At 37.2% G+C, this 24,900-nt stretch overlaps 1 protein-coding gene across 1 annotated transcript in view; it reads right to left on the minus strand.

The window, feature by feature from the left end:
- Positions 1-7: 7 nt before the first annotated feature.
- The window catches only part of LOC104542745 (nebulin-like), a gene marked incomplete at its 3' end in the record, with an annotated part of 32,785 nt that continues 7,892 nt past the window's right edge, over positions 8-24,900 (minus strand). The window contains exons 8-43 of the mRNA XM_010187155.1: positions 24,706-24,810; positions 23,202-23,306; positions 22,904-23,011; positions 22,041-22,157; positions 21,260-21,361; positions 21,070-21,177; positions 20,871-20,975; positions 20,133-20,231; positions 19,569-19,673; positions 19,372-19,479; positions 18,386-18,697; positions 18,047-18,253; positions 17,285-17,389; positions 16,829-16,936; positions 15,715-16,026; positions 14,605-14,811; positions 14,259-14,363; positions 13,575-13,682; positions 12,848-13,159; positions 12,100-12,306; positions 11,308-11,412; positions 11,050-11,157; positions 10,359-10,670; positions 9,411-9,617; positions 8,894-8,998; positions 8,015-8,122; positions 6,250-6,561; positions 5,899-6,105; positions 5,320-5,424; positions 4,322-4,429; positions 3,401-3,712; positions 3,002-3,205; positions 2,431-2,535; positions 1,513-1,620; positions 830-1,141; positions 8-168 (exon numbers count right to left, since the gene is read on the minus strand). Of these exons, the coding sequence (XP_010185457.1) occupies positions 8-168; positions 830-1,141; positions 1,513-1,620; positions 2,431-2,535; positions 3,002-3,205; positions 3,401-3,712; positions 4,322-4,429; positions 5,320-5,424; positions 5,899-6,105; positions 6,250-6,561; positions 8,015-8,122; positions 8,894-8,998; positions 9,411-9,617; positions 10,359-10,670; positions 11,050-11,157; positions 11,308-11,412; positions 12,100-12,306; positions 12,848-13,159; positions 13,575-13,682; positions 14,259-14,363; positions 14,605-14,811; positions 15,715-16,026; positions 16,829-16,936; positions 17,285-17,389; positions 18,047-18,253; positions 18,386-18,697; positions 19,372-19,479; positions 19,569-19,673; positions 20,133-20,231; positions 20,871-20,975; positions 21,070-21,177; positions 21,260-21,361; positions 22,041-22,157; positions 22,904-23,011; positions 23,202-23,306; positions 24,706-24,810 (5,924 nt within the window). The remainder of the gene's footprint in view (positions 169-829; positions 1,142-1,512; positions 1,621-2,430; positions 2,536-3,001; positions 3,206-3,400; positions 3,713-4,321; positions 4,430-5,319; positions 5,425-5,898; positions 6,106-6,249; positions 6,562-8,014; positions 8,123-8,893; positions 8,999-9,410; positions 9,618-10,358; positions 10,671-11,049; positions 11,158-11,307; positions 11,413-12,099; positions 12,307-12,847; positions 13,160-13,574; positions 13,683-14,258; positions 14,364-14,604; positions 14,812-15,714; positions 16,027-16,828; positions 16,937-17,284; positions 17,390-18,046; positions 18,254-18,385; positions 18,698-19,371; positions 19,480-19,568; positions 19,674-20,132; positions 20,232-20,870; positions 20,976-21,069; positions 21,178-21,259; positions 21,362-22,040; positions 22,158-22,903; positions 23,012-23,201; positions 23,307-24,705; positions 24,811-24,900) is intronic.

Raw genomic sequence — 24,900 nt, forward strand, 5'->3', positions numbered from 1 at the left:
CATAGGCATGGAGTCAGGAAGGCTGGTGAATCTGATGGTGTCTGGGTGCTGACGATACTTCTTGTCACTCAGGATGAGGCTCGCCCTCTTGTTCTTCTCATCGTCCAGGGATCCACTTGGGGACCAGCCAATGCCCCTCAGCCACAGGAGGTCCGACTTGTACACGTTCTGAAAGGACAGGCAAGGACACAAAGCACCTCAGCAACCTCCTGACTCCATGCAACCACTGCTCCTACCTAGGGAAGCTCTGCCTACCAAAACACCTTTGCCTGAGCATATCAGCCACCACAAAGGGACTCCCATTAAGCCCAGCTTGCACAAATCTTGACTCTCCATGCCTACAACAGCACAAGCAGGTGACAAGAAATGCAGAAACCCTCTCCCTCCAACTCTGTAGTCTCCCAGGAAAAGACCTGCACTGTTTGAACATCTTCAGCTGGCAGAGGCATGGGAGCTGCATTACACCTCACCACCTAATGCCCTTCATAACATTTGCTACTGCACACATGGCTTCCCTTTGCCCACTCTTGGTCCTCCAACACAGAATATTTGACTCCATTGCCTTTCCCCTGACAAACAATTCCAGCCTCTTGTGGCAAATCTTCCCACAGAAATGCTCAAGGCAACACAGGACTCTTCTGTCACATTCAAGTATGACCCCACACAAACTTCAGCCCTGAACATTCACATCACCAAATCTCACCAAGATAATTTCAGTCTCACAGAAACAGCCTAGTGTTATGCTGTCCCCATCTGGATCTCCTCCAGCGAAGGAACACAACACAAGAGACACTTCTGCTTTTCACACAGACAGCAAACAACAACTCACATCACTCTGAAGGTCGTACACTTTCCTGGCTTGTACAACATCGTTCTGGTCTGGCAGACAGGTCCACCGATGCAGGGGGTGCCTGTAATCAGCATCACTGACCAGCTCCTGACACTTCTTGGCCAGCACGATCCCCAGCATGTCCACTGGGCTACTGAAGTGCGTCTTGGACTTCTCAAAGGCTTTCTTGTACTCCCTGTCACTCTGGATCTTGGCCACGTGCATCGACCACATCATCTTTGGATCATCCTCTATGTTCCGGGCCCCGATGTGGTGGCCAAGCTGCTTTCGGTACGCAGTTTTGTACTGGTACTAATTGAAAGCAGAAACAGTAATTATCACATCTTTTTAAAGTGTAATTTAAATTTCTCTGTTATTAATACAGTGGTTAAAAGTTTCATAAGTAACATGTTTCAAATTTTTTGTGTGTAATCTTCTATGATTTGTGGTGTTTTACTGCATGTCCAGAAGATACTGTCTGATTTTTTTATACTTATATATTATCTCTTTGTAAATTACTGTTATCAGTTTAATTAACTTTACATCATTAAACATTCTACAAACTCTGGGGCTGGCAGCAGTATAAGACTGTTAAAACTTTCTACTCCTCCTTCTTTTCAATAAAAGACATCTTTGTGTACCAGCTCTGTGTCCCGCTATGATTTTCAGTGCAGAAGACTTACTTCGCTAGCTATGTCTCTGGATGCCTTGGCTGCCTTGAGGGGTATAGCGTCAGGAGGAAGATCATAGCCTTTCCTCTTCAGCTCTTCATAGCCCAACTTGTAATGTTTCTGTTGGGGAAGAATTCCAAGTAATCATTGCAAATAAAGCTTTCTAGAGAGTTTTTCATTACTACAACATACATCCCCTGGTTACTGAAAACAACATATGAGATTCAAAACAGTTTCATTCAGAAAATTAAATTCCATAGCTTGTTTTTAATAATGTGTATTTTGTAACTGATGATATAACATATTTTATAACTATTATTTGTATGTTTTCTGATGAACTCATCCGAGTTCAAAAGTTTCTTTTACTTAACATATTAATTCGAATGATTCATGCAGTCTTCTACAGAGGTGAATAATGAAAGCCCATGATTCTCTACATCGATTTTCAATTGCAATTATTTTTGTCTTCCTGAGTTCTTATGTTAGAGCTGCTAATATTTCTCTAACTTGCACATAGTCTATATTTGTTCCACTATAAGCAGGAATTAGATGTAAATTACATAATCCTATGTAGTTCTAGAGAGGCAATTCAATATATTCAGACATTTCAACAAGAATGACAGGCTTACTAAAAAGTACCGAGCACATATCAACAGTTTTAATATGATCAATAGGGATGAAAGAGAAAATTGCTAACTTCTGATGAATATTTTCTTGGTATTTTTCTGTATTCTAGCAACTCCACTTCCCCTTTATATTTTAGCAATTCCACTCCTGTTTTCCAGTGCATAACGACTTCCACAGGAAGAGATCACAGTTGTGCTTCTGTTAGAACTGCAGAATTACTCTACTGCTTTTTAAAGTAAAGCCACAATGGCTAATTCCAAATTCCTTTAATAAAAACCCAAACCCTTGTAGAGAGACACTTACATCACTTGTGTTAATTAAGTTTGATTTGGCCAGCAAAATTTCAGGAGTATCAGGCATGATGTGAACCTGAGTCTTGTCCTTGTCCCAAGCTTCTCTATACAGAATCTGAAGAGAGGCAAACAAAAATACTTTGATCAAAGGCTTACATGCACAGCAGTAAATTCAGTTTTCCTTTTCCGTACAACACCAAAACAAAGATGCACTACGCAAGCATGAGCGATGTGAACAATGCAAGGTATTAAAATCAAATAATACAAGGACTTCTTACTGAAATACCACCTTGTTTCTTCTTTAAACCCATGAATTGTCAAGGACACAGCATTATGACAATACATTTAGACACTAAAATGTCTTATTTGCAGTTAATTCTGAATAAATTATACAGCACTAAAGACCTTAATCTTCTGAACAAGGTGCAGTACATCCTGACAACTGAGCAGCAGGGCACTGATCCTAAACACCTGATACTTGTATATCTTATCACATGTTCTGATATGGAGGTCCTTTTAACAAATGCATACTAACGTATTCATTTATTGAATAGCATGTTCTCTCTCTAGAGGCAACTTACATCACTTCTATTTTTAGCATTAGATTTTGCTAAAACGATGTTCATGGCATCTGGGATACTTGTGAACTTAATAGTATCTGGGTGCTGCCGGTACTTCTTCTCACTCAGTATTTCAGAAGCTTTCTTGTTCTTTTCAGATTCCAAAGATCCCAAAGGACTCCATCCAAGGCCTTTGAGCCATTGCAGATCTGCCTTATACAGATTCTATTAAGGAAAATAAAAACAAAACCATAGTAGATTATTTCCTTACTCATTTTTAAACCATATTAAAAGACTAACTGGTATTTTAGCTTCAGTCTGATCTATACTGACATTAAAAAAACAGTTATTAAAGATACTTTTTAATAAGCAATATGTATTTTACAAAAACTACATTAATTAAATGCAGAGGAAGCTTACATCACTCTGTAGTTCATAGACCTTCTTTGCCTGGGTGACATCATTCTGGTCTGGCAGACAAGTCCAGCGGTGTAGGATCCGTTTGTAGTCTACATCACTAACCAATTCCTGACATTTCTTAGCCAGAAGGAAGCCTAACATATCCACGGGCATATTAAACTTTGTCTTCCACTTCTCAAAATCTTTCTTGTACTCCCTCTCGCTCTGCATCTTAGCTACTTGCATAGACCACAACATCTTAGGGTCATCCTGTAAGCTGCGGAATCCGATGTGATGTCCCTGCTGCTTGCGGTAACCTTCTTTGTACTTGTACTAAAATGACAAAGATTGCATTATTCAAATTACAATAAGAAACAGGAAATGGTAAAATATATAAGCAAAATATCAATATATTCACTCAGTTCAATGTTTCTCATCAGCAGTGAAATTAGCAACTTGTTATGGCACCTCACATAAAGGTTTAGTAGCCTTGATTAATGTGTGTCACTTGGTGTCAGTGAATGCTCTGTCCTGAACAGAGTCCCTGAGTGCATGGCTGTAACAATGGTCTCCCGTGCCATTGGATCCACTCATACTGTTCAGAACTCCAAAAGGCTGATGTACTGAAGTATTTCGATGAATAAAATAACCAGCAATGAAAAATGTAGATGCATAAGCATTGTAATTGGAATCATTCACGATAATTAATAAAATCTCTTCCATAAATGCAGGAGTTGTATTCATACAAGTTATAACCATATTCATATGAGGACATTCATGCCAAGGGATAACACCAATACATGTGTCACCACGTCTGTTTCAGAGCTGTGAAGAGGATTTCCCAGTACCTTCTCAGAGAGGTATATCTGCATCGAGTGTGACTCTGCAGGTTATAGCAACTAGATAAAGTTTATAACCCATTGAATTAGAAACGATGCTTACGTCGCTTGCAATGTCCCTTGAAGCTTTGGCAGCTTTCACTGAGATGGCTTCAGGCGTGAGGTCATAGCCTTTCTTTATCATTTCCTCCCAGCCAAGCTTGTATTGTTTCTAAAATTGAAAACAATATTAATTAAAAAGTCTTAGCAATCACCTTCTATTTAGATATGCTAATGATCCATATTACTAAATTCTGGTCACCTTACAGCCTTTGGTTATGAGAGGAGGGCTACTGGAACGGGAACTGAGAAATGGGAAAACAAGCAAGGAGCACAGGTCTTCCAAGTCTTAGGCTAGTGACTACATAGTGACACTTTTCTTTACCTTAGCAGCTTCCTGCTATAGCTTATCTTGGGGATTTGAAACATATTTGGGGAATTTAAAATATATACATCTGCAAGAACAGAAAATTTTCAATTGGCTTAACAAAATTTTAATTAATAGGGCTGTAATGTAGCCATTTAATAGCCAATTCAGTTTGTGCATGGTTAAGTACCAGCACTTACAAGTCAAAGATTTGCTGTTGAGCAATCATGCAAAGCAAAACCTAAATATTTTCCAGTGGCACAATTGTCACTTTCTCATATCTAAAAGCTGACAGAAAAGTTAGAATCACTGCACGTATTTATTTTCCCATATGTTAAGTTAAAAATACACACAACAAACTTGTAATTTTACAGCGAGGAATTTTTAACATGACTGATTTCTATGGTAAGCATGAAGTATGGACTACACATGCCTAGGCTTCAAAAATAAGACTTATATTTTATATATACACTGCAATGTAATTTAGGCTCTTTCTTTGCTAGCCTGAAGATGGTACTTACTGCTATTCTGAAAATATTACTCACATAAAAATTCTTGCCTCTGTTCTAAATCCCCCATTCTGCTTCTTCTAACTTATAGAAATTAAACACTTATTTTGAAATGGGAGACACCCTTAAATTTGAAGAAAGTATATATTAATTTAAAATGTAATAGGAAGGATTAAAAAACTCTACCTGACTGTAGTTCGTCTTGTTCTGTTTTGCCTGTAGAATATCTGGTGTATCTGGCATCACATGAACCTGAACTTTATCCTTCTCCCAAGCTTCAGTATAAGCATGCTATTGAAAAAGAAACATCACATGTATTAATATAAATGACAAAGAATGGCTCCTTGGGGGTTTTCACATTTCCATCTGCATACTTTGGATATGGATGGGTGAAGATGCTGACTTAGATTTACTTTTATATGTTATATGTTATGGCCTAATCCAGAATCAGCTGAATTAGGATCCAGTCTTGCTTCTGACGAAGCCCAACTATCAAGATTTTCAGAGTCAGTAATTTCTATACAACGAGAAGAATAGAAGTTGGAGAGGCAGCAGTGAGAAGAATGAGGAAATATTTATTAAACCAATGCTATTTATCAGTAACTGAGTGTTTCATTAAGAGAAAAATGAAAAAAGGAGAAACCTGCAAGTGAGAGATGTTTTTCCCAGGGAAACACTACTACATAAAGGTGGTGACAGAGCCTTATAGACTGTTGAAATTCATTATAAGTGAATGTTTGCCTGATTTTCTCCCTAAATACTCACTTTGTTCATGATATTTGCGTTCTGCTTTGCAAGGACCAGGTCCATGGCATCATTCTGTTTAGTAAAGGGGAACATGCTGGGATGCTGGCGGTACTTCCGATCACTTGCGATTTCTGTGGCTTTCTTCGATTTCTCCACATCCAGAGAACCAGCAGGGCTCCAACCGATCCCCTTGAACCACTCCTTGTAATCCTGCTTGTACTCATTCTGCAAACAGAACACGAAAGGAAAGTTTACAATTTACAAATAGCTCACACAAAATAATTCTGTTGTTTCCAAAACACAGCCATAATAAAATATACAGGAAAAAAAGTCACAGCCGTGAACGCCAGAAAGAAAACAGAAACTTACGTCACTCTGTATCTGATTCATGTTTCTGTACAGTTCAAAACTCATGGCATCTGGTAGGAGCATGTACTGGTGGATCAATCGTTTGTAGTTTGTATTGGTTACACGATCCTGTGCCTCCTTCGCTGCCACGATGCTGACCGTATCGGAAGGCATTTGGTAATGCGTCTTGCTCGTCTCATAAGCTTTCTTGTACTCACGGTCAGACTGCATCTTAGCCACGTGCATATAATGGACGAGTTTGGGATCATCCTGGAGGCTGCGGAAGCCTACCAGTTTTCCCTTGTCTTGTTCATAGCCTAATTTGTATTTATACTGTGAAGAGAACGGAAACAGAGACTTTAATTCTACTTCATTTGTTTAATAAGCAACAGCTATCTTGTAAGGATAAAACTCCCAAAACTTAGATTAAAATAAGATTTTTACATTGTTAAGAAAACATCACAAAGCATACAGAGATGGTGGTTTTGTCCATCTACCTTTAGGGTGCACTGTAAAGCAAAACAGATCTCTAGCATACATAGATATATTTAAAATGTTTTCTTAATAAATGAAATTTCCTTACAATAGCTTATTCTGCTCCTCCACAAGGTTCAGTTGCTTTCCAATCTTTATAAATGGCACAATGAAAATATGAAACAAACGGACAGAAAGCACAAGGCAAAGGAAGACATAAGCTCTGGTTTGCTGTAAAGAGTTCTTTGGAAGAAGTGCACTTTTTATTCTTTTTACTCTGCAGGGTAGATACACCCACATTAGCTCTATGACGAGCCATCGCAGACACTAGAGCCAGGGTACATTAACCCACACAGTTCTCTGTTACTGTTGCTACCCTGTCTCCAATATTTGGCTTAGCAAACTAATTCCATGGTAGTCTGCACCACACTTGGAATACCTGAGTTCAGATCTAAAGACCAACCATAAAATCAAAGATCTTAGCATCACTTCCATTAGGTTCACTTGTACAAATGATTCAAAATTCAAGACACTTCCCAAGATCTTTTGCATCTGTTTGTTTGATAAAACCAACAGGTCAAATTCTTAATCCCTTCCTCAATCTCTAATCAACCCTGGACAATGAACTACAGAGCTCAGGTATCAATTCGTTTTTCCTTCACTGCTTGCTGCTTGGAAAGACCTCAGATGGAAGTATCTTCCCCTCAGACTTAGAGCAGTGACAGATTTTGCAGCGGCTGCAGCATCCCCTAGGTTATCAAAAAAAACCCAGTGGTGGGCTAAATAACAAGTCCTTAGGCTCTAAATTCACCCCTCTCTCAGGCCAGATTTACCCCAGCCACAGCAAATCCGTCATCACTGATACACAAAGGATTTCAGAAGCTCATATTCTCTGCATAAAAAAAAATTAATGGGACTTTCACCAGAGAAAGAAAGAGAACTGTACCACAGCAGTAAGAATAATTTAAGTTCACGTTTGTTCTTTTCAAATATTTAGAAGAACGATCTTTGAACATTAATCTAAACTACAAATATACAACATAAAGTATCCAAGCACCATCACACTGAGGAATGAACTGCCTTTTTTTTTTTTTACTAGGAGTCCCTCATATATCTCCTTACCTTTCTAAGAAAGAATTTGTTCTTTGACCCTGTTAGAAAACGTATTAGAATATACATTGAATACTTCAGAATTATTTACAAGCAAGAGAATAAAGAGATTTCATATAATTGGCGTATAAAATTGAGCTGGGTCAAGAAATGAGTGTTTTACAAGATCTGAAATGGATCATTTTTTCCTTCAAGAACTTACATCACTAGCAATATCCCTAGAAGCTTTGGCAGCTTTAATAGGGATAGCATCAGCTCTGAGATCATACCCTTTCTTCCTAGATTCTTCAAATGAATGTCTGTACATTTTCTGTGAAAAGAAAGAAAAGAATCATCCTTTAAAAAAGCAAAACACGCCACACTTGTTAAATAAAACTCTACTCATTTTATATGATAACTTGAAGCACAGAGTGTTCATATGTTTAACACTCCTTGAACAGTTGTTTAAGGCACTCAGAGAGATGAATACTCCTTCAAAATTAACTCAGTACCCACACATCAATGCAGTTGGACTGCACTAGAAACAGCAACAATAATCTATAACACAAGAGCAAGAAATTGCTTTTTTTTTCCCATGTGCACAAATATTGGTGAAAAGTCACATCTATAGGGATGTCAGCTATTTGAAAAATGAGAGAAATTTGTCTATTTCTGTGCACATTAAAGATGTGCACAATTGAAACAATATTTAGCGTCTGCAGATTTAACAATTGGCTACTATGATACCATCTGTTACCAAAAGAACAGGATCAATCTGCATGAAAGAATTTTTAATCCCATACAAAACTTTGTGCATGGGGAAATAAAATAATAAATACCGTAATAAACATGGATAGCACTCAAACTCCACTACTTTGTTAGTAGCTACTACATTTAAATGACCTACGTGAACACTTCATAATCTGACTATAAATGCTTTGGCTTTTTCTTGGCAAATTTTTAGTATTTCATTTTGGGGAAGGAAGCGGGGAAAAGGAAAATTAATAGCTTTTTGTGAAATTTTTGTATGCTGTCATCTAACTTATTCCTAATAACTAAAAACAATAAGAGCAAAGTCTTAGTCTTTACAAACAGTACTCACATCACTTATATTAAATGCATTAACTTTTGCCAAAGCGAGCTGTGGAATATCTGGTGTGATGTGAATCTTCTTTTTGTCTTCTTCCCATGCTTGCTTGTACTTGTGCTGCAAGGATTGAAAAAAAGAGATGTCAACATTACAGAAAAATTAAATAAAATAATTTCTTATTTGAAATATAAACTTTATTTACAATGATGCAACAACTGACATGGTGGGAGCATTTCCCTTTTTATTTTAACCCTCTATAACCAGTTATCTTAGGTAAACTTCATTAATTAAGCATATGTGCGTGCACACACACCTGGGTCTGTCTTTATAAACATTTCTCAGAAATACTAGGATCATACTTTGCTCTCAGGTCTATTGAGATGACATAGAATTTAAGTCAAGCATGTACATTAGCTGCCAAAACTGACTCTTTCCAAAGCTTTGCACACAATAAGACTGACAATTGCATCAGGTGTAGTTTGTTTCTTACTTGTGCAAACTTAAATGAGTTGTGGTGAACACCTCTTACCTCATCCATGATTTTAGCATTATTTAAAGCCAAGACCATGTTCATGGAATCCATGGGAACAGAATACTTCAGCTTGTCTGGATGCTGCCGATACTTCTTCTCACTAAGAATTTCCATTGCTTTTTTGTTCTTCTCAGCTTCCAGGGAGCCCAGTGGGACCCATCCCACACCCTTCATAGTTTCATCGTAGTCTGCTTTGTATTGATTCTGGAAGCAGAAAGGAAAGAAAAGAAAAGAAGCAGATGCATGAAAATGTCTGTAAATCATCACACTTTTTTCGGTGTTTAATGAATACTAGATTTTGAATGCACTTACACTAAAAAGAGGCAAACATCAAAACGCTTTCAGAGTTCATTTAGAAACACATTTGTTAGTGTCTATTTTATTACTGCCTTTTATACAGTGTTCAGATCCTTTTCACGATGTGCATATATTGCTCACGTGAAATTACACACTAAAGCCCTCTTGAAGAAGAGGATTATCTTAAACCACTATACTGAGAAAAAAAACCGCTTTTCTCTAGAGGTTAAATGTCCCAGAAAATCTGAGAATACAGCTACTTAGGTGGTTTCCCCTTCTTCTGAAAAGATATCTTTTTGAAAGCACAAGATAAAAGTAGTAATGAAAAGTGAAGCTTTTCCTGTCTTGGCCTGCACTCAAGTATTGCTCCTGAGGAGTCTGATGGGACGTGTAAGCAGTAAATATCCATTTTACTTTATACATAAAATTATTTATTTCTGAGCCCATATTCGTTAGCAACAGGTGTAATTTAATATTTCAGAGTCTTAGAAAAATACAAAGGCTATCATTGCTGAAGGTCTCATTTAATTTACTACATTTTAGTATGCAGCTGAACTGATTTCATTAAGAAAACTATTTATCTCACAGTGTGCTTTCATAAACTAAGCATCATTAAATTTGTCATGCGAAGGTTGAAGAATCACTTACATCACTTTGTATCTGCATCATGTTCTTGGCTAATTCAAGACTCATAGCATCAGGCAAAACGTTGTAGGTATGGATCAAGCTTTTGTAGTTTGCATTTGTAGCCACTTCCTGTGCTTTCTTGGCTGCCACAACACTGACCATGTCCACTGGAGTATGGAAATTAGTCTTTGCCTTCTCGTAATCCTTTTTGTATTCACGATCTGATTGCATCTTAGCCACCTGCATGAAATGCACCAGCTTGGGGTCGTCTTCAAGGCTGCGGAAGCCAATATGCTTCCCCTTCGCTTTTTCGTAGGCTAGTTTGTATTTGTACTGACAGGAGGAAAGAGAAAGAAGAGTAAAAACTCGAATGAAAAGAATGCACCATTAAGCTCAATTTTATCTCTGAATGTGTGGAAAATATTTGTTCCTTTGCATCACAAGATCTCAGGTTTCGTCATTTAAACATACTCAGTCTTACAAAATAGCCCATAGAACTCAGGCACAGGAAGCTCAGCAGCTTGCTGAACAAAAATAGTACAGTTATTCCACTGGAGAGCAGCTACAGCAAAGGTTTATCCCATCAAGCATATAATTGAAACCTAGACGACTCAAGATGCTTGAAAAAAACACATTTGCAAATAACAGAATGGTCAGAACGTTCTGATTGTCTTTGTAGCTACTTTGAGTACTGTCACACAACCAAACTTACATCGCTTGCAATGTCTCTGGAGGCTTTGGCTGCTTTGATTGGAATAGCATCTGGCTGCAGGTCATAACCTTTCTTCTTGTCTTCCTCCCACCCAGCTTTGTAAAGTTTCTAATGTAAAATGTAAAAGAGAACAGGTACTCTATTATGAAGGCAGAACTGCTGAAGTACCCTACATCTGAACTGAAATATTTGCAAAAAAGACAAAAATTACACCAATTTTTTGCATGCAGCAGATGCTGAATGCCCACTGTAACTCACATTACTCATTGTGATCTGGTTCACTCTAGACTGCAGAATTTCTGGAGTATCTGGCATAACATGAATGCTGGTCTTTTCTTGGTTCCATTTATCCGTGTAGAGCCTCTGCAATGACAAAGTCATATTTAGCATTGAAAAGGCAGTGCACTCAAAAAATGAGAGCTTGCTTTTGTTTTGCTCATTTGCAATAAATAAATAATATTTCACAGTAAAGTTCCATAAGCACTACAAATAATCTCCACAAATATAACTGCCACGTGGCAATATTCTATTGCTCCTCTTTCTTCAGGGCCTTATCTGAGAAGTTTGCACAGTGCGTTTTGATAACTAATAAATATGGAAACCGAAAATTTTCACTTTCCATTGCAAACACAGAACAAGGACTAGTGGTGTCCCAGATGACTAGGGACATATTTAAAGAACTCCACTTTTCAAGGAATTTTGTACAAAATGTCAGAATTTCAGGGTTTTTTTCAGCTCGCTGATTACGAGTGCTACTTCCTGCAGAAACAGAGCAAAGGTTACCAAAGCAGTATACATCTGGAGAAGACATCTTTAATCACACACACAAAAGAGAAATCTTTGATCTTTATAAACTAAATCTCTATAAACTCCCCTAATTATGAGTACAGCCTGAGGTTTCCATCAACTCTTGGTGTCCAGTCTTGACCAAGAAACCGCCATACCCATGTGAAATTCCAATGACTTCAGCGGGAATGTGCCTGCCTCACAATTTTGCAAGACAAGGACCCAATCTCCGTCTCAGTCGTGACCATCTGAACAAATTCTCACCTTATTCATGGTCTCGGCATTTTTCTTAGCCAGCACTTGTTCCATTGCATCCATTGTAATAGAGTATTTCAGCTTGTCCGGGTGCTGCCGATATTTCTTTTCACTGAGAATCTCTGTAGCTTTTTTGGCCTTTTCTACATCCAGTGACTGAATTGGTATCCAGCCAACTCCTCTCAACCAGTTATTGAAGTCTGCTTTGTACAGATTCTTTTAAAAAACAAACAAGGAAAAACAGAGTGAGACAAGAAAAATTAGAATGCCCAGATACATAAAAACAGGTAAGGCCTTAAAATTTCTCCTGGTCATTCATCTTTGAAGGAAAATTTAGACAAGTCTGTTGTAACTGCTATTGTTTTCCAAATTCTTAGCGTAACATTGACGACTATTTATGTGTTAGGGATAAAGAAATTCTTCTCACTAAACCAATGTGTAGAACTCACACTACAAACCAAATGCACAGACCTCAGAACAAAATCTGAGGAGTAAATATGCAAATATAACCTGTTCATTTGCTAAGAATTAGCCAAATATGTAGAGGTACAAAGAAAGCTGTTATTTGCTAGGTAAGGTCCCTAGAACTTATCAGCGATACATAATTCTGATAATCTTTGGAAAATACAGGGTTCCAGACCAGACATTTACACCTCAATCTACTGTCAATCCAATATAGGTCATTTTTTAGCCTTAAAAGCTTAGAGTAACATAGTTATTATGAGAAGAAAAAATGAGCTCACTAACTATTACATACATCACTCTGAAGCTGCATCACATTTCTCGATAGCTCCAGATTCACAGAATCAGGCAGGAGTGTATAATTGTGAATTAGCTGCTTATAGCCAGCGTTTGTAGCCACTTCCTGGGCTTTCTTGGCAGCCGTCACACTGAACATATCCAAAGGAGTATGATATTTGGTCTTGGTGATTTCGTAATCCTTCTTGTATTCACGATCCGATTGAATTTTGGCCACGTTCATGTAATGAACAAGTTTAGGATCATCCTGCAGGCTCCGGTACCCAACCTGTTTGCCTTTGTCTTTCTCATATGATTCCTTGTACTTGTACTGGGGACAAAGCAAAAGAAAACCTTACTCACTCTGGAAAGAGACAACATGCTTTCGATAATTTTAATACTTTGAAACTCGTATTTTAACAACTGCAGTTCATTCCATAAACTCAGAAAGTGTTTTTAAGACAGCATGGGACTATTTAGGTTAGAAAAGGAAGATTGCTGGATTTGTCAGCTTGTCTTGATCCCTGGTATAGATCTAAGCTCAGATACACAGTTACACGCCCTCCCTCAACATTGTAACCATCTGAATTCCCTTGTTATTTCACAGTAGTGTAAGAGTTTCCATTCTCAGGACTCATTGTCTCTACACCATTGGACGTATATAGCATAAGCTCTATAGCATAATACGACACAGAGCTGTAACACAGTGGAGGTCTGTATTTCACTTTATGTAAACTTATACTTACATCACTCGCAATATTCCGAGAAGCTTTAGCAGCAATAATAGGAATGGCATCTGGTTTCAGATCATATCCTTTGGCAATCGTCTTTTTCCAGTCTGCTTTGTAGTTAGCCTGACAGGGGGAAAAGTGTGAGTTTGCAATTCTACAAGTAGCAATTTTAACAACGTTGTTTAAGCCAATGTTTTTATTATAATTATAGGAATCAAAATATTCAGTTTAGTCTTTGCAACTGCGTGGAAAAATGCTAACCTGTACACAAACTACAGTTATATTATGATAAATAAATCTGCTGCAAAGATAGGACAGTCCTCCAAGACAATCAGTTTAATTAATGCAGCTAAATCATTAACACCATATGTGGTTTTTACAATTTTTATGTGGAACAACATTTTTGCCCTTGCTTAGGCAAACTCCTTCTTCATTTGAGTGAACCTTCAGATTTTCCCATTAGCTTCAATATCAGGCCTTGCAGTCTGGCTGTTTTTTTGTTAGCAGTTATCATCTGGACAGATTCAGAGTATTTTAAGGCTATTAAAGGAAGGCTACTGACTTGCAGAAGTAAAAGTTTAGCCAAATTCAAGGCTTGCGCATTTCTATATTCAATATCATTGCACGAATAAAAGTTCTTTTTCTATTAAGTAAATGACAAATAACTATATCACTAAACAAAACATCAGTAATGCTCACATCACTCAGATTGTAGGCATTGACCCTGGCTTGAATAAACTGAGGAACATCAGGATCCAGGGTGTATTTGTGTTTTACTTTCTCACCCTCTTGCTTATATGTTACCTGCAAGGAAAAACAAACAAATACTTGTTGACAAGTGCAAGGTAGGTGATATCAGTGTTAACAAATAGAGACAATGCAACAATGCTTAATTCTTACCAGCAAATCGCAATTTTAAATTATAAAAATTGTAAAAATAGTGAAGTTTTTTGCTTTTAGATGGAATATTAGACCATAACATCTAAATCATAAACATGGTTCTAAAAAAACCCACTGTATTGCATAATAATGAAAAATTTCTTACATCACTCAGTTGCTTGGTGTTGTGCTGAGCTAAAACCATCGGTATTGAATCTGGGATACTTGTAAATTTGATGGTGTCTGGGTGCTGACGGTATTTCTTTTCATTTAATGCCTCTCCAGCCTTTTTAGCTTTTTCAACATCCAGAGAACCGAGAGGACTCCATCCAATGCCCTTGAACCAGCTGTTGTAATCTTGTTTATATGCATTCTGAAGGAGAGAAAGCCAACACGGACCAAGAGTTTTCCACAGAAGTGCAATAATTCTGTTTAAAACAATAATCACGTAGCCTAGCCAGTGTGTTCTACACCAGCAGGAAATATTCACACATTCTTGAAGGGAACAATAGGTATGTTTTATGTTTCTCAGTGATTTCATAAGGAAGAAATCAAGCTATTGTACTTTTTATTCGTGATTCATCTCTTATAAGCTACAACATCCTTTCAGCATTCACTAACCTTCCTTTTCTTTTACCTATATGAAAAATCCCCTCCCCATCCTTCAATTCTTAATAACTTCTAAACTACCCTATGGTGACAGTTTAACATGGTTTAATTTGTTCTATGTTTCAGCAGACTCCATGAGACCTGGTGTTATACAAAGGTCCACAGAGCAGAGGCTCTTTGGTTTTCTATGGCTTTTGGTTCTTTGGTTTTCGGTTTTCTTCCCATACCTCCTCCTATGGTAAAATTCACAGACTGCAAGTGAAAAATTCATCCTGGCTACAAAATACACAAAAGGTTATCCAATATAAATATTCAGACAGGGTTAATGCTCAGTCTGAATGCAAGAATATTGTGGATGCTTTTTTAAGAGCTTTCCATATTCTAGGGCTCAAATGAGTGGTCCTCCATAGGGATCCATAGAGTCAGATTTTGCAGAGTGCAACCATGTATGCCCAGTCAACCATCTGAAACTCTGTATCCACAAGAGGGACCGAGACAGCTCTAGGAGAGATCTCCTATGCTAGAGATCTCCAGAATATATTTCTAATAACAGCAATAGTTACATTTTCTTCACTCCTTCATCCTAAAGAGTTAATAATAGCCCAACTACACTATCATAACTATCTTATGTGAAGGATGACGAAAATGCAATCAGTGAAATACTTACATCACTCTGAATTTGCATCATGTTCTTTGCAAGCTCAACATCCATGGCATCTGGCAGGTAGGTGTAGTGATGGATCAGATTTTTGTAGTGGGCATTAGAAGCAACATCCTGAGAATGTTTAGCAGCCTGGATACTGTACATGTCAGGAGGTGTATGATAGTTAGTCTTGGTCTTCTCATAGTCTTTCTTGTACTCACGCTCAGACTGAATCTTTGCTACGTTCATGTAGTGGACAAGCTTTGGGTCATCCTGCAGACTTCTGAAACCAACCTGTTGTCCTTTAGCCTTTTCATATGCTTCTTTATATTTATACTAGAAACAGAGGAAAGAGAGCAAATGTACTGTGGCATGGCTATTGATGTCTACACTACAAAATGAAAAGCCCTCACAATATTCACTGGATAAAGGAGCAGTTCAGAAAGGTAAACTCTTCTAAATGGCACACTCGACAACTGTACCTACATCAGCTTTTCTTGCTCCAACTGTACATAACAGCTCAAACACATCACAATAAGATTTATCTACATTAGCTTTTCTTGTAAGGAAGATAAAACATTTCCTAAGCATTCCTGTGTTAAAAAATGTATGAAAAACATCAGAATAAATTCAGAAGTCCTTCTCAGTCATCTGAAAGCAACAGCAAACAAATGGAATATGACTGGAAAAATTCCTTGAGTTATATGAAATATAACTGAAATACATCCTACTTTATACAGTTTGCACTATAAGGCCTTCTGATTCATGTATAAGCCATACTCCACTGTACAACCAACATATATAACCAGCACAGACTGTCTCATGGTCTGTAAATAGGTGCTGAGGTAGTGTATTTTCTGGAAATCTGTCACAGAATGATTGCAAGAAGTACTGATTTAATTTCTCCTGGGAAAAGTGTGTTAAGAAACACAGCACAATAGCATTTGCCTATGTAAAGCAAACAACATGAGCATAAAATAAGTTCTACACAAACTGCGTCTTTAGGAAAGACTAACAATCTCTCTCATAATACTGACTCTAGAGAAACTTGTGGAACGTGAGGCCTACCATATGGCTTGTAGTGGACAACTTTTCTTACTAAGAGTCTAAGAAAAGTACACCTGGAATAGATACTTACATCACTAGCAATGTTTCTTGAAGCCTTGGCTCGAGTAATTGGAATAGCATCAAGTGATACGTTGTTCCCTTTAGCTATTAGATCATGGTAGTCTTGTTTATAATATGCCTAAAAAAGAAAACCCGTATTATTCTAGAGAATCTAGGAATCACATGAACTATATCCAAGTCAAAGCCACTCCAGGAAATCCTTCAGAAGCAGATGCAGTGGGTGTCACATACATCAGTCTTCATTTATCAGTATTATCTACTAATTAAATTAATTGAATTATTACATGACTAAATGGTATCTGGTTGGAAATTGAAAAGACACAAAGAATGATAAATTACAGTAATACAAGTTGATCATATAGAACCACGTATCAGTGAAAGGAATCTGCAGTATGAGCGTATCTGCAAAGTATTATTTGAAAATTCGTTAACAAGGTGCAAAACTAGCTGTAAAGAAATCACTTACATCACTGATGTTAGCTGCATTGTATCTCGCTTGGATAAACTGTGGGACATCTGGGGTAAGAGTATATTTATGTTTAACTTCCTCTCCAGAAGATTTGTACAGTTTCTGCAAAAGATACGATACAGAAGTAAATCCTGCTTTCCGTGCACAGCTACCCCAGCTCCCTGTGAATTAACTGAGGGTTTATGTTTGGTTTTGTAAATAAATGTACATTGCCACCTATCTCATAAAGATTGAGACTGCACTTTTCATACACAGTTAATCTTATGGATAGAAGGAACGCACCCCAAAAACCTCTATGCAGTCTTTAGTCAGTAAAATTAAGCCCTTCGATGGACATAAAAACCCATTTCTGGAAGAGTGGTATAATAAAGGATGGTAGGAGTGTGTAACAGAAACCCAAGCTTGCTGGTTTATAATGATGGACATACTGTGATTCATCAAACATTCTGTAACCCATTCATTATTGTAGGTGGCAAAACACCAATAAACAACTTGAAAATTTTGCATTTCTTAAATCAAATGTGTTTCAAATGTATTTAAAGTATAAATGGACAGAATCAGCTGATGTAAACTGAAAGAGCCGTATGATTTCCATACAGACTTATACTAGGAAATTACTCGGGCAAAATCAGAGCGCAAAACAATGACAAGACACAGAAACACTTTCAGGTTCATAGTACTTTAAAAAATTTTAAAGACAATGCTCAACTCTTCAGTAAAGACATCTCTACTACAACACCCATTTCCTTCTCTACTTACATCATTGAGTTGAACTGAATTCTGTTTGGCTTGGAGCATTACTGGAGAGTCCACCACACTTGTAAATTTAATGGTGTCTGGATGCTGGCGATATTTCTTTTCATTCAAGGCATCTCCAGCTTTTTTAGCTTTTTCTACTTCTAGTGAGCCAATGGGGATCCAACCAATGCCTTTCATCCAGTTGTTGTAATCTGCTTTGTATGCATTCTAATAAAGGAGTGAAAACAATGATTTAAAAGTTAGAAATTAGAAAAACCAATTCAGGGACTTCTCCTGAGTCTTCACAGTTTTTCCTTGAGGCATCTCAAAAAAATCCTGTTCGTATGAGGTTTTACTTACATCACTCTGAATCTCCATCATGTTTTTGGTCAGCTCCACATTCATTGCATCTGGTAAATAGGTATAGTTGTGCAGGAGGTTCTTGTAATTCGTATTGCTGGCAATCTCTTGAGCCTTCTTGGCACCAACAACATTGACCATATCCATTGGAATGTTGTACTTAGTTTTTGTTTTCTCATAATCCTTCTTGTACTCTCGCTCAGACTGTATCTTGGCTACCTTCATATAATGAACGAGTTTGGGATCATCTTGGAGGCTCTTGAAGCCAACGAGTTTACCTTTGGCAAGTTCATAGGCTTTCTTATAGTTAACCTGTTAGAAGATAACAGAACACGGAGAATATCACCTTCAGTGCAGCAACTTAGCTGTAAGTAAATGAAAAGCAAAGGCTACCCTTTGTTTTCCTCAATTAGTATCCCTCACATTTAAGTCACTGACCATCAACTTAATAAAACCAGACACGTATTTCTTTACAGTTCACCACTACACAAATCAGTCAGCTTTCAAAGTAGCATTATCTCACTTGTACTGACCGTGAGAGAACGGAGTCTTCAAATACTACAAGACTTTCGTGAGCCCATCCCCAAGAATCTACCCAAAACCCAGTGATGTCCCAGAGTGTCTCATCTCGTTTAGGATCAGGCTTATAATTAAGGACAGAGAGAATTCAAAGGTCCATTGCTCATGAAGGCGTCACTATTGAACCCCTCCTCATGATTTTACTTCACCATACTAGAGTGCAAGATAGCCTATTTATTCACAGACAATTACACGATGAAACAGCTTTTTCTAAACGTAATTACACAAACACATTAGTGAAGCAATCAAACACCGATAAAAATATAACTGTTAAATACCTCCTATAAGATGCTCAAAAAAGGCAATCAAGAAGTTATCCTTCAGATATCCTTAATAAATGCAATTGCAAACACTGTTTAAGCAAACTCTTTCAAATGAAACAGTTCCTTTAGGAAGAGTGTACTTACATCACTGGCAGCCTGCCTAGCAGCCTTGGCAGCTCGGATAGGAATAGCGTCACTTTTTAGATCATATCCTCTTGATTTTAATTCTTCCAATCCCGTTTTGTAATAATTCTAGAAGAAAAGGTGAATTCTGAATTGCAGCTAACAGAAACTTCATACTGTAAGTTGAATCAAGAGCTCTGGATTCAAAATACACTTACATCACTAATATTGTAGGCATTAACTTTAGCCTGTATAAACTGGGGCACATCTGGAGGGAGGCTGTACTTGTGAATAATTTCTTCACCTTTGGATTTATAATTTATCTGCAAAGAAAAAGAAAGAAAGAAATTTAGCAGCCCAACGTTTATAGACTGTAAACACCTAATAATACTATGACACAACTTAAAGATCTCATAATGCCTCACAAAGGAAAACAGAGATTAAATCCTAGTTCTTGCCCAGTGAATGGTATAAACCCCAGCGACTTAACTGGTGTGAAGATGACGGACATAAATGAAATTGCAAACATACACACTAAAACTTGTCATGAACAGCCACTTGAAAAACTAAAAAACACCCCTGATTTCCAGGTGCTCTTCCACTGCAACAGAACTGCAAATACAAACAAATGTCTCTGTGCTTGTGTGTGTGTATAAGTACACACATCCACCTACACATTCATTTCAGGAGTTGTCTTAAAACTGGATGACGAAGTGAAAGTGACCGCAGTGCAGAAATTGATAATGCCAGAGTGTAACTACACGTTTTCTAAGTTTACTTACATCACTCAGCTGCTTGGTATTGATCTCCGCTTGCTTCTGTACCGGAGAGTCCGTCACTTGAGTAAATTTGGTTTGGTCAGGATGCTTTTTGTAAGTGTGCTGAAGGAAGATAATAAATACATTTCCATTAGATGTAAATAAGCAGAACTATGTTATAAGATACAGCAACACAGCATTACCTGGGATGGTAGTTATGGCATGCGTGCAGGTACGCACTGACGTGCACAGCGGTTGTTACTTTTTAACGCAATCATAGAGCAAATAAATTTAAATATTAATGTAAAATATTTTGAATAGGTATACAAATACTATAACACATCATATATTATACAGTACATTGCATATTATATAAAATTATATATTTATTTTCCAAGTATTGATAGGGTAAATAAAATTTGTATTAATAAAGTAACTAAAGTACTTTTAAAGTATTAAAGTAAAAATAAGTTGACTTAAGCAGATAAACGCTTACAGTTCATTCTTCATTTTGCTACTATTCCTCTAATTTTAAGGTTTTACTTGTTAAAAAAAAACCAGACTGTGCTATATCAGTCTTGATCACTAGATGTCACATAAGACTCTAAGATACAGATAAAGATAGTTTTTAAAAGTCCCATATGCTTATAGGCCAAATTAAAAATCAACGAAGTTAACGGGAATCAACACGAACTTTACATGCCTCAGAAGCAGATAATCTGCCTGTAACTGGCTACTTGATAACCACAGTCCTGTACTTACGTCTTTACACTGCTCTAACTTCTTAATAGCTTCATACTCCTGAGTTATGGTCTGAGGGAAGTAGCATTTTGTCTTTTCCTCCTCATAATCTGCTTTGTAATTTTTCTAGGAATAAAATCAACATTCAGTAAGAAACCACAATTGAGCGTTCTCTGAAATGAAAGTATGATGGTGAAAACAGGATGACTGCCGCACTTACGTCACTCTTCATAGCTTCAACTTTCATGCAGTGTACATGATGTGGGTCCTCAAAGCTGCCCAAATAGTGTCCTAAAATATTCTTTTCATATGCATCTTTGTATTTTACCTGGAAAAATAATGACAAGTTGATAAATGAAAGTAAACAAGAGTGTCAGTACTGAACGATACAGCGTAAATCAAATACGTACATCACTAAAATTCTTCAGAACAGTATCAATCTGGAACTTTGGTGTGTCACAGTAATTCATGCTGGTTCCTTTTGACTGTTCATAGGCTTCTTTGTATAATTTCTGCAAAAGAAAACAATGTCAGGTAATGCAGATTTCACAGCAACTCACTCGCAACACATTAAAAATGACAAGAGTAAAACTGTGAAATGATTGCAAAGAAAAGCTTTCCCAGAGGACTGAAAAACAGATGGCACCTTTTTTCCCCAGTGATTTTTTTAAAAACCCTTTCTTTAGTGACTATCAGGTTTGTGAGGGAAGACAGAAAGTTCTGACTAACGGTTTCTGAACTTCTGACACTGAGAGAAATACGCAATCTCTTTCCATAGAGATGAAAACAGAAAGAAGAGAGAAGTTGAGAAAGACATTACGGTGAGTAAGCAGAATACAACATACATGAATATGCAAAAGTACCACATATTTTATCATTATTGCCATCAGCTGAAGTTCCTTAAAACAGTAAGGGAAGAAGTGTCATCGTGTGATCCATTTTCCACAGGGATCTAAATGAACCATACAATAATTAGCTATCCCCAAAAGGTGCCACAGCTATCGTTACATTCTGCTGTGGAGAAATAACTCCTCCTTTATAGCGTTCTGGTTGGTGGTATCTGGTGATAAATATTGGTCTATAAAACTAAAAATACTAAGACATCCAAAGGAGAAGCCTTGTGAATAAACGATGGTTATGGTTTGTTGCACATGACTGAAAACCATCCAGCTGTACTTTGATAATACTTACATCACTCAGTATATTTCCTGCAGCTTTTAATTGCCTCAGCAATGGGTTCTCTGTAGCAGGAAGCACATTATAATCTGCAACAGCTTTGTTCTTTTCGTAGTCTGCTCTGTATTTTGTCTTTAAAATAAATAAAAAGGGTGAGGTTTTAAAAATCAGTATCAAAAGCCAAACGTTCACTAACCTCTATCACCTTGAACTTTTCAAGAAAATTTCCCATTTTTTAACTTATGATTCAAAATGGCAAAGGACCATGAAAGGCACTCGGATCACGGGAGTGCACGGATGACAAGATGGGAGGCAGGGTCACAAGGTAAGTGAGAGCTCCTTAGTAAATGTCCTCACCTCTAAGCCCCTCTCCAAACACTAATTTTTCTAATATCAATTGGCAGCTCAGAATAGTCACATTCTTACAGACTGATGACATAAGATTGTCTGTGGTGATGCACATACTATTGCAGAAAATGCAGAAGCCAATCAAATTCTGTATTTTGAACAAAAGATGGGCCAGCACAGCATCACTGAGATACGAGGACGACTAAATGTGAAAACACTGAGCCAAATCCAGCTTAAGTTGGTCTTGGTTAACAGTGCTGATTTGTTTCAACCAAAAATCAGGCACATAACATAATCAGAACAACAAAGCAAATTCTGCTTCACTGAAAGAAAATTCAACTTCATGGGTACTGCTGTGCAAGATCATAAGCAGGGCTAGGAGTTGTTAGAAGCTTCCTAGTGAAAGGCACACAAAAAATCCATCTTTTGCATATAAGAAAATATTTTTGACACCTGACGAGTTTCAGCACAAACTGCCCTGACGTCAGAACTATACTCAAGCTAAACAAACGGGAGCACACATCACGTACCTTACTGACGTTATTTGAAACTCGCTTATTAGCTTCATACTCTGGAGTTTCAGTCTGCATAAAGTAGATTTGGTCTTTGATGCTTTCAAAGTCTTCTTGGTATTTTCTCTGTTAGGAACAGAGATAAAGAGATAACAATGTCTCAAATGCACTGACATTATAAATCAGATATCCATGAAGTAGTTTACTTAAGAAAAGAGAAATATGACAAATGGAGCAGGCAAAATTAATCCATATTTTCCATGTTAATGTAAACAAAGGATAAAGCTGTCCAAGGTTCTCTGAAGAATTCACTTACCGCGCTTATATTTTCTGCATTCATTTTTGCAATTGCAACATCATAGCATGGAGTTTGACTCCACTTGCCTTTGATCTTGTTTTTATAGTCATCATGGTAAACAATCTATAACAAAATAATAAAAACAATTAGTCCCTAAGATACAGCTCAGTTTTCACTTGACAGATTTGTTTTTAAAAGTCGTCTTTTTAAAGTTACTTCACATTTTACATCTGCCTTATAACCACTTTAACAGCTATTGTCAAAAACACCTTAAATATGATTTGGCACTTCAGCATTCAGTTATTTCTCTTAGTACCTCCCCTGAACAAAAAAGGGTAAATAGTTGATATTACCACACTGACATAGAACATACATGCCAAAAGCAACCTTTCTACATTTTATTGGTTTGGAGATATATATATATAGCTTTTTATTTTATTAATTTCAAAGAATTAAGATACTGCTCTTGCTTTGTATATGTCTAAAAATTTTCTTGATGACAATTCAGCTTTTAAGATATGGAAGAATAAGATTCAAGAAATTTTCTCTAAATTAAATTCTACTTCCTTTCACCTTCCGAATGGATTCACTACAGTAAATTTTTAGTGGCTTTGCAATCGTCAGTCAATACTGTTACTCCTTGATCTTAAACAGCAGATAATTTCCAATACACAGCAATAAAACCCTGCATTCCTCATCATAATAGCTAAATTCTGAACTGAGTTAAAATCCTACTCCTGTCTTACAAGATCATGCGATTTAGTTCCAGTTTCTTCAGCAAAAGTTGGTCTTGTATTTCACCTCACCTCCTGCATTCCTCAGTTGTGTTTCATTCTAAGTAAACTTAAAATGCACTGGCAACTACTGGTGCCAGAGTTTTTAATTATGCTACACACTTGTGGAATTTAATGTTGAATATGACTTGTTAATTGGGTGTGCAAATCAGGAAACAGTTATTCAAGTTGCCAGATATTTCCACTGATTGGCATCCAGGAACTTAAGAACGTTTAGGACATGTACATGTACGAGCATTTGACACTGAAATGAATATTTAGAATCTACTCTGCGTGGTTGACCTAGGAAACTTTTCAGTTATAGGGTTATTTCTTGTAAGCAAGCAACTCACTCCAAAACCAGATGCATATTTACATGTCATTGTTTCTATTTAAGAGAACAGCAAAATAGATGTTGTTTACTATTTTTCCTCCTGTAAACATAGAAAGTGTAAAGCAAGAGACAAAAAAAGAGGGAGAATAGGAAGTAACGTGTGTATGGGAGAAACAGAAACGCTTTGTGAAAACTAAATTCACCATCAAGAACAAAGTTCAGCCTTTCACTTGACAGTGGGCAGGATTTGCTCCAAGACATTTGAGGAAGAAAGGAACTGACTTCTGCCACTGAAAAGGAAACTGGTCTGCGTATGAGCTCTGGTCTTTTCTTTTGCTTTCCTTTTCTTTAGCTACCGTTTTGCCTCTCTAAAGTGAGGCTTCTACAGAAGAAAACCCCACTGCATTCTACTCACATCACTCAGCTGCCTCGTCACTTTCCGGGCTTGTTCCACATCAGGTGGATCTGGCAGAGAAGTGTATTTAGATTTTCGTTCATCATGCCCCTTTTTGTAGACAATCTGAAAATACGAAAGAAGTAAACACTTGCAGTAACTGCCAACTTAAGCATCAGAACATTTATTCTTAACTCTGCTAATGCCACCATGAAC

Source organism: Mesitornis unicolor, unplaced genomic scaffold, assembly GCF_000695765.1.
Source record: "Mesitornis unicolor isolate BGI_N332 unplaced genomic scaffold, ASM69576v1 scaffold34546, whole genome shotgun sequence".
NCBI classification, from domain to species: domain Eukaryota; kingdom Metazoa; phylum Chordata; class Aves; order Mesitornithiformes; family Mesitornithidae; genus Mesitornis; species Mesitornis unicolor.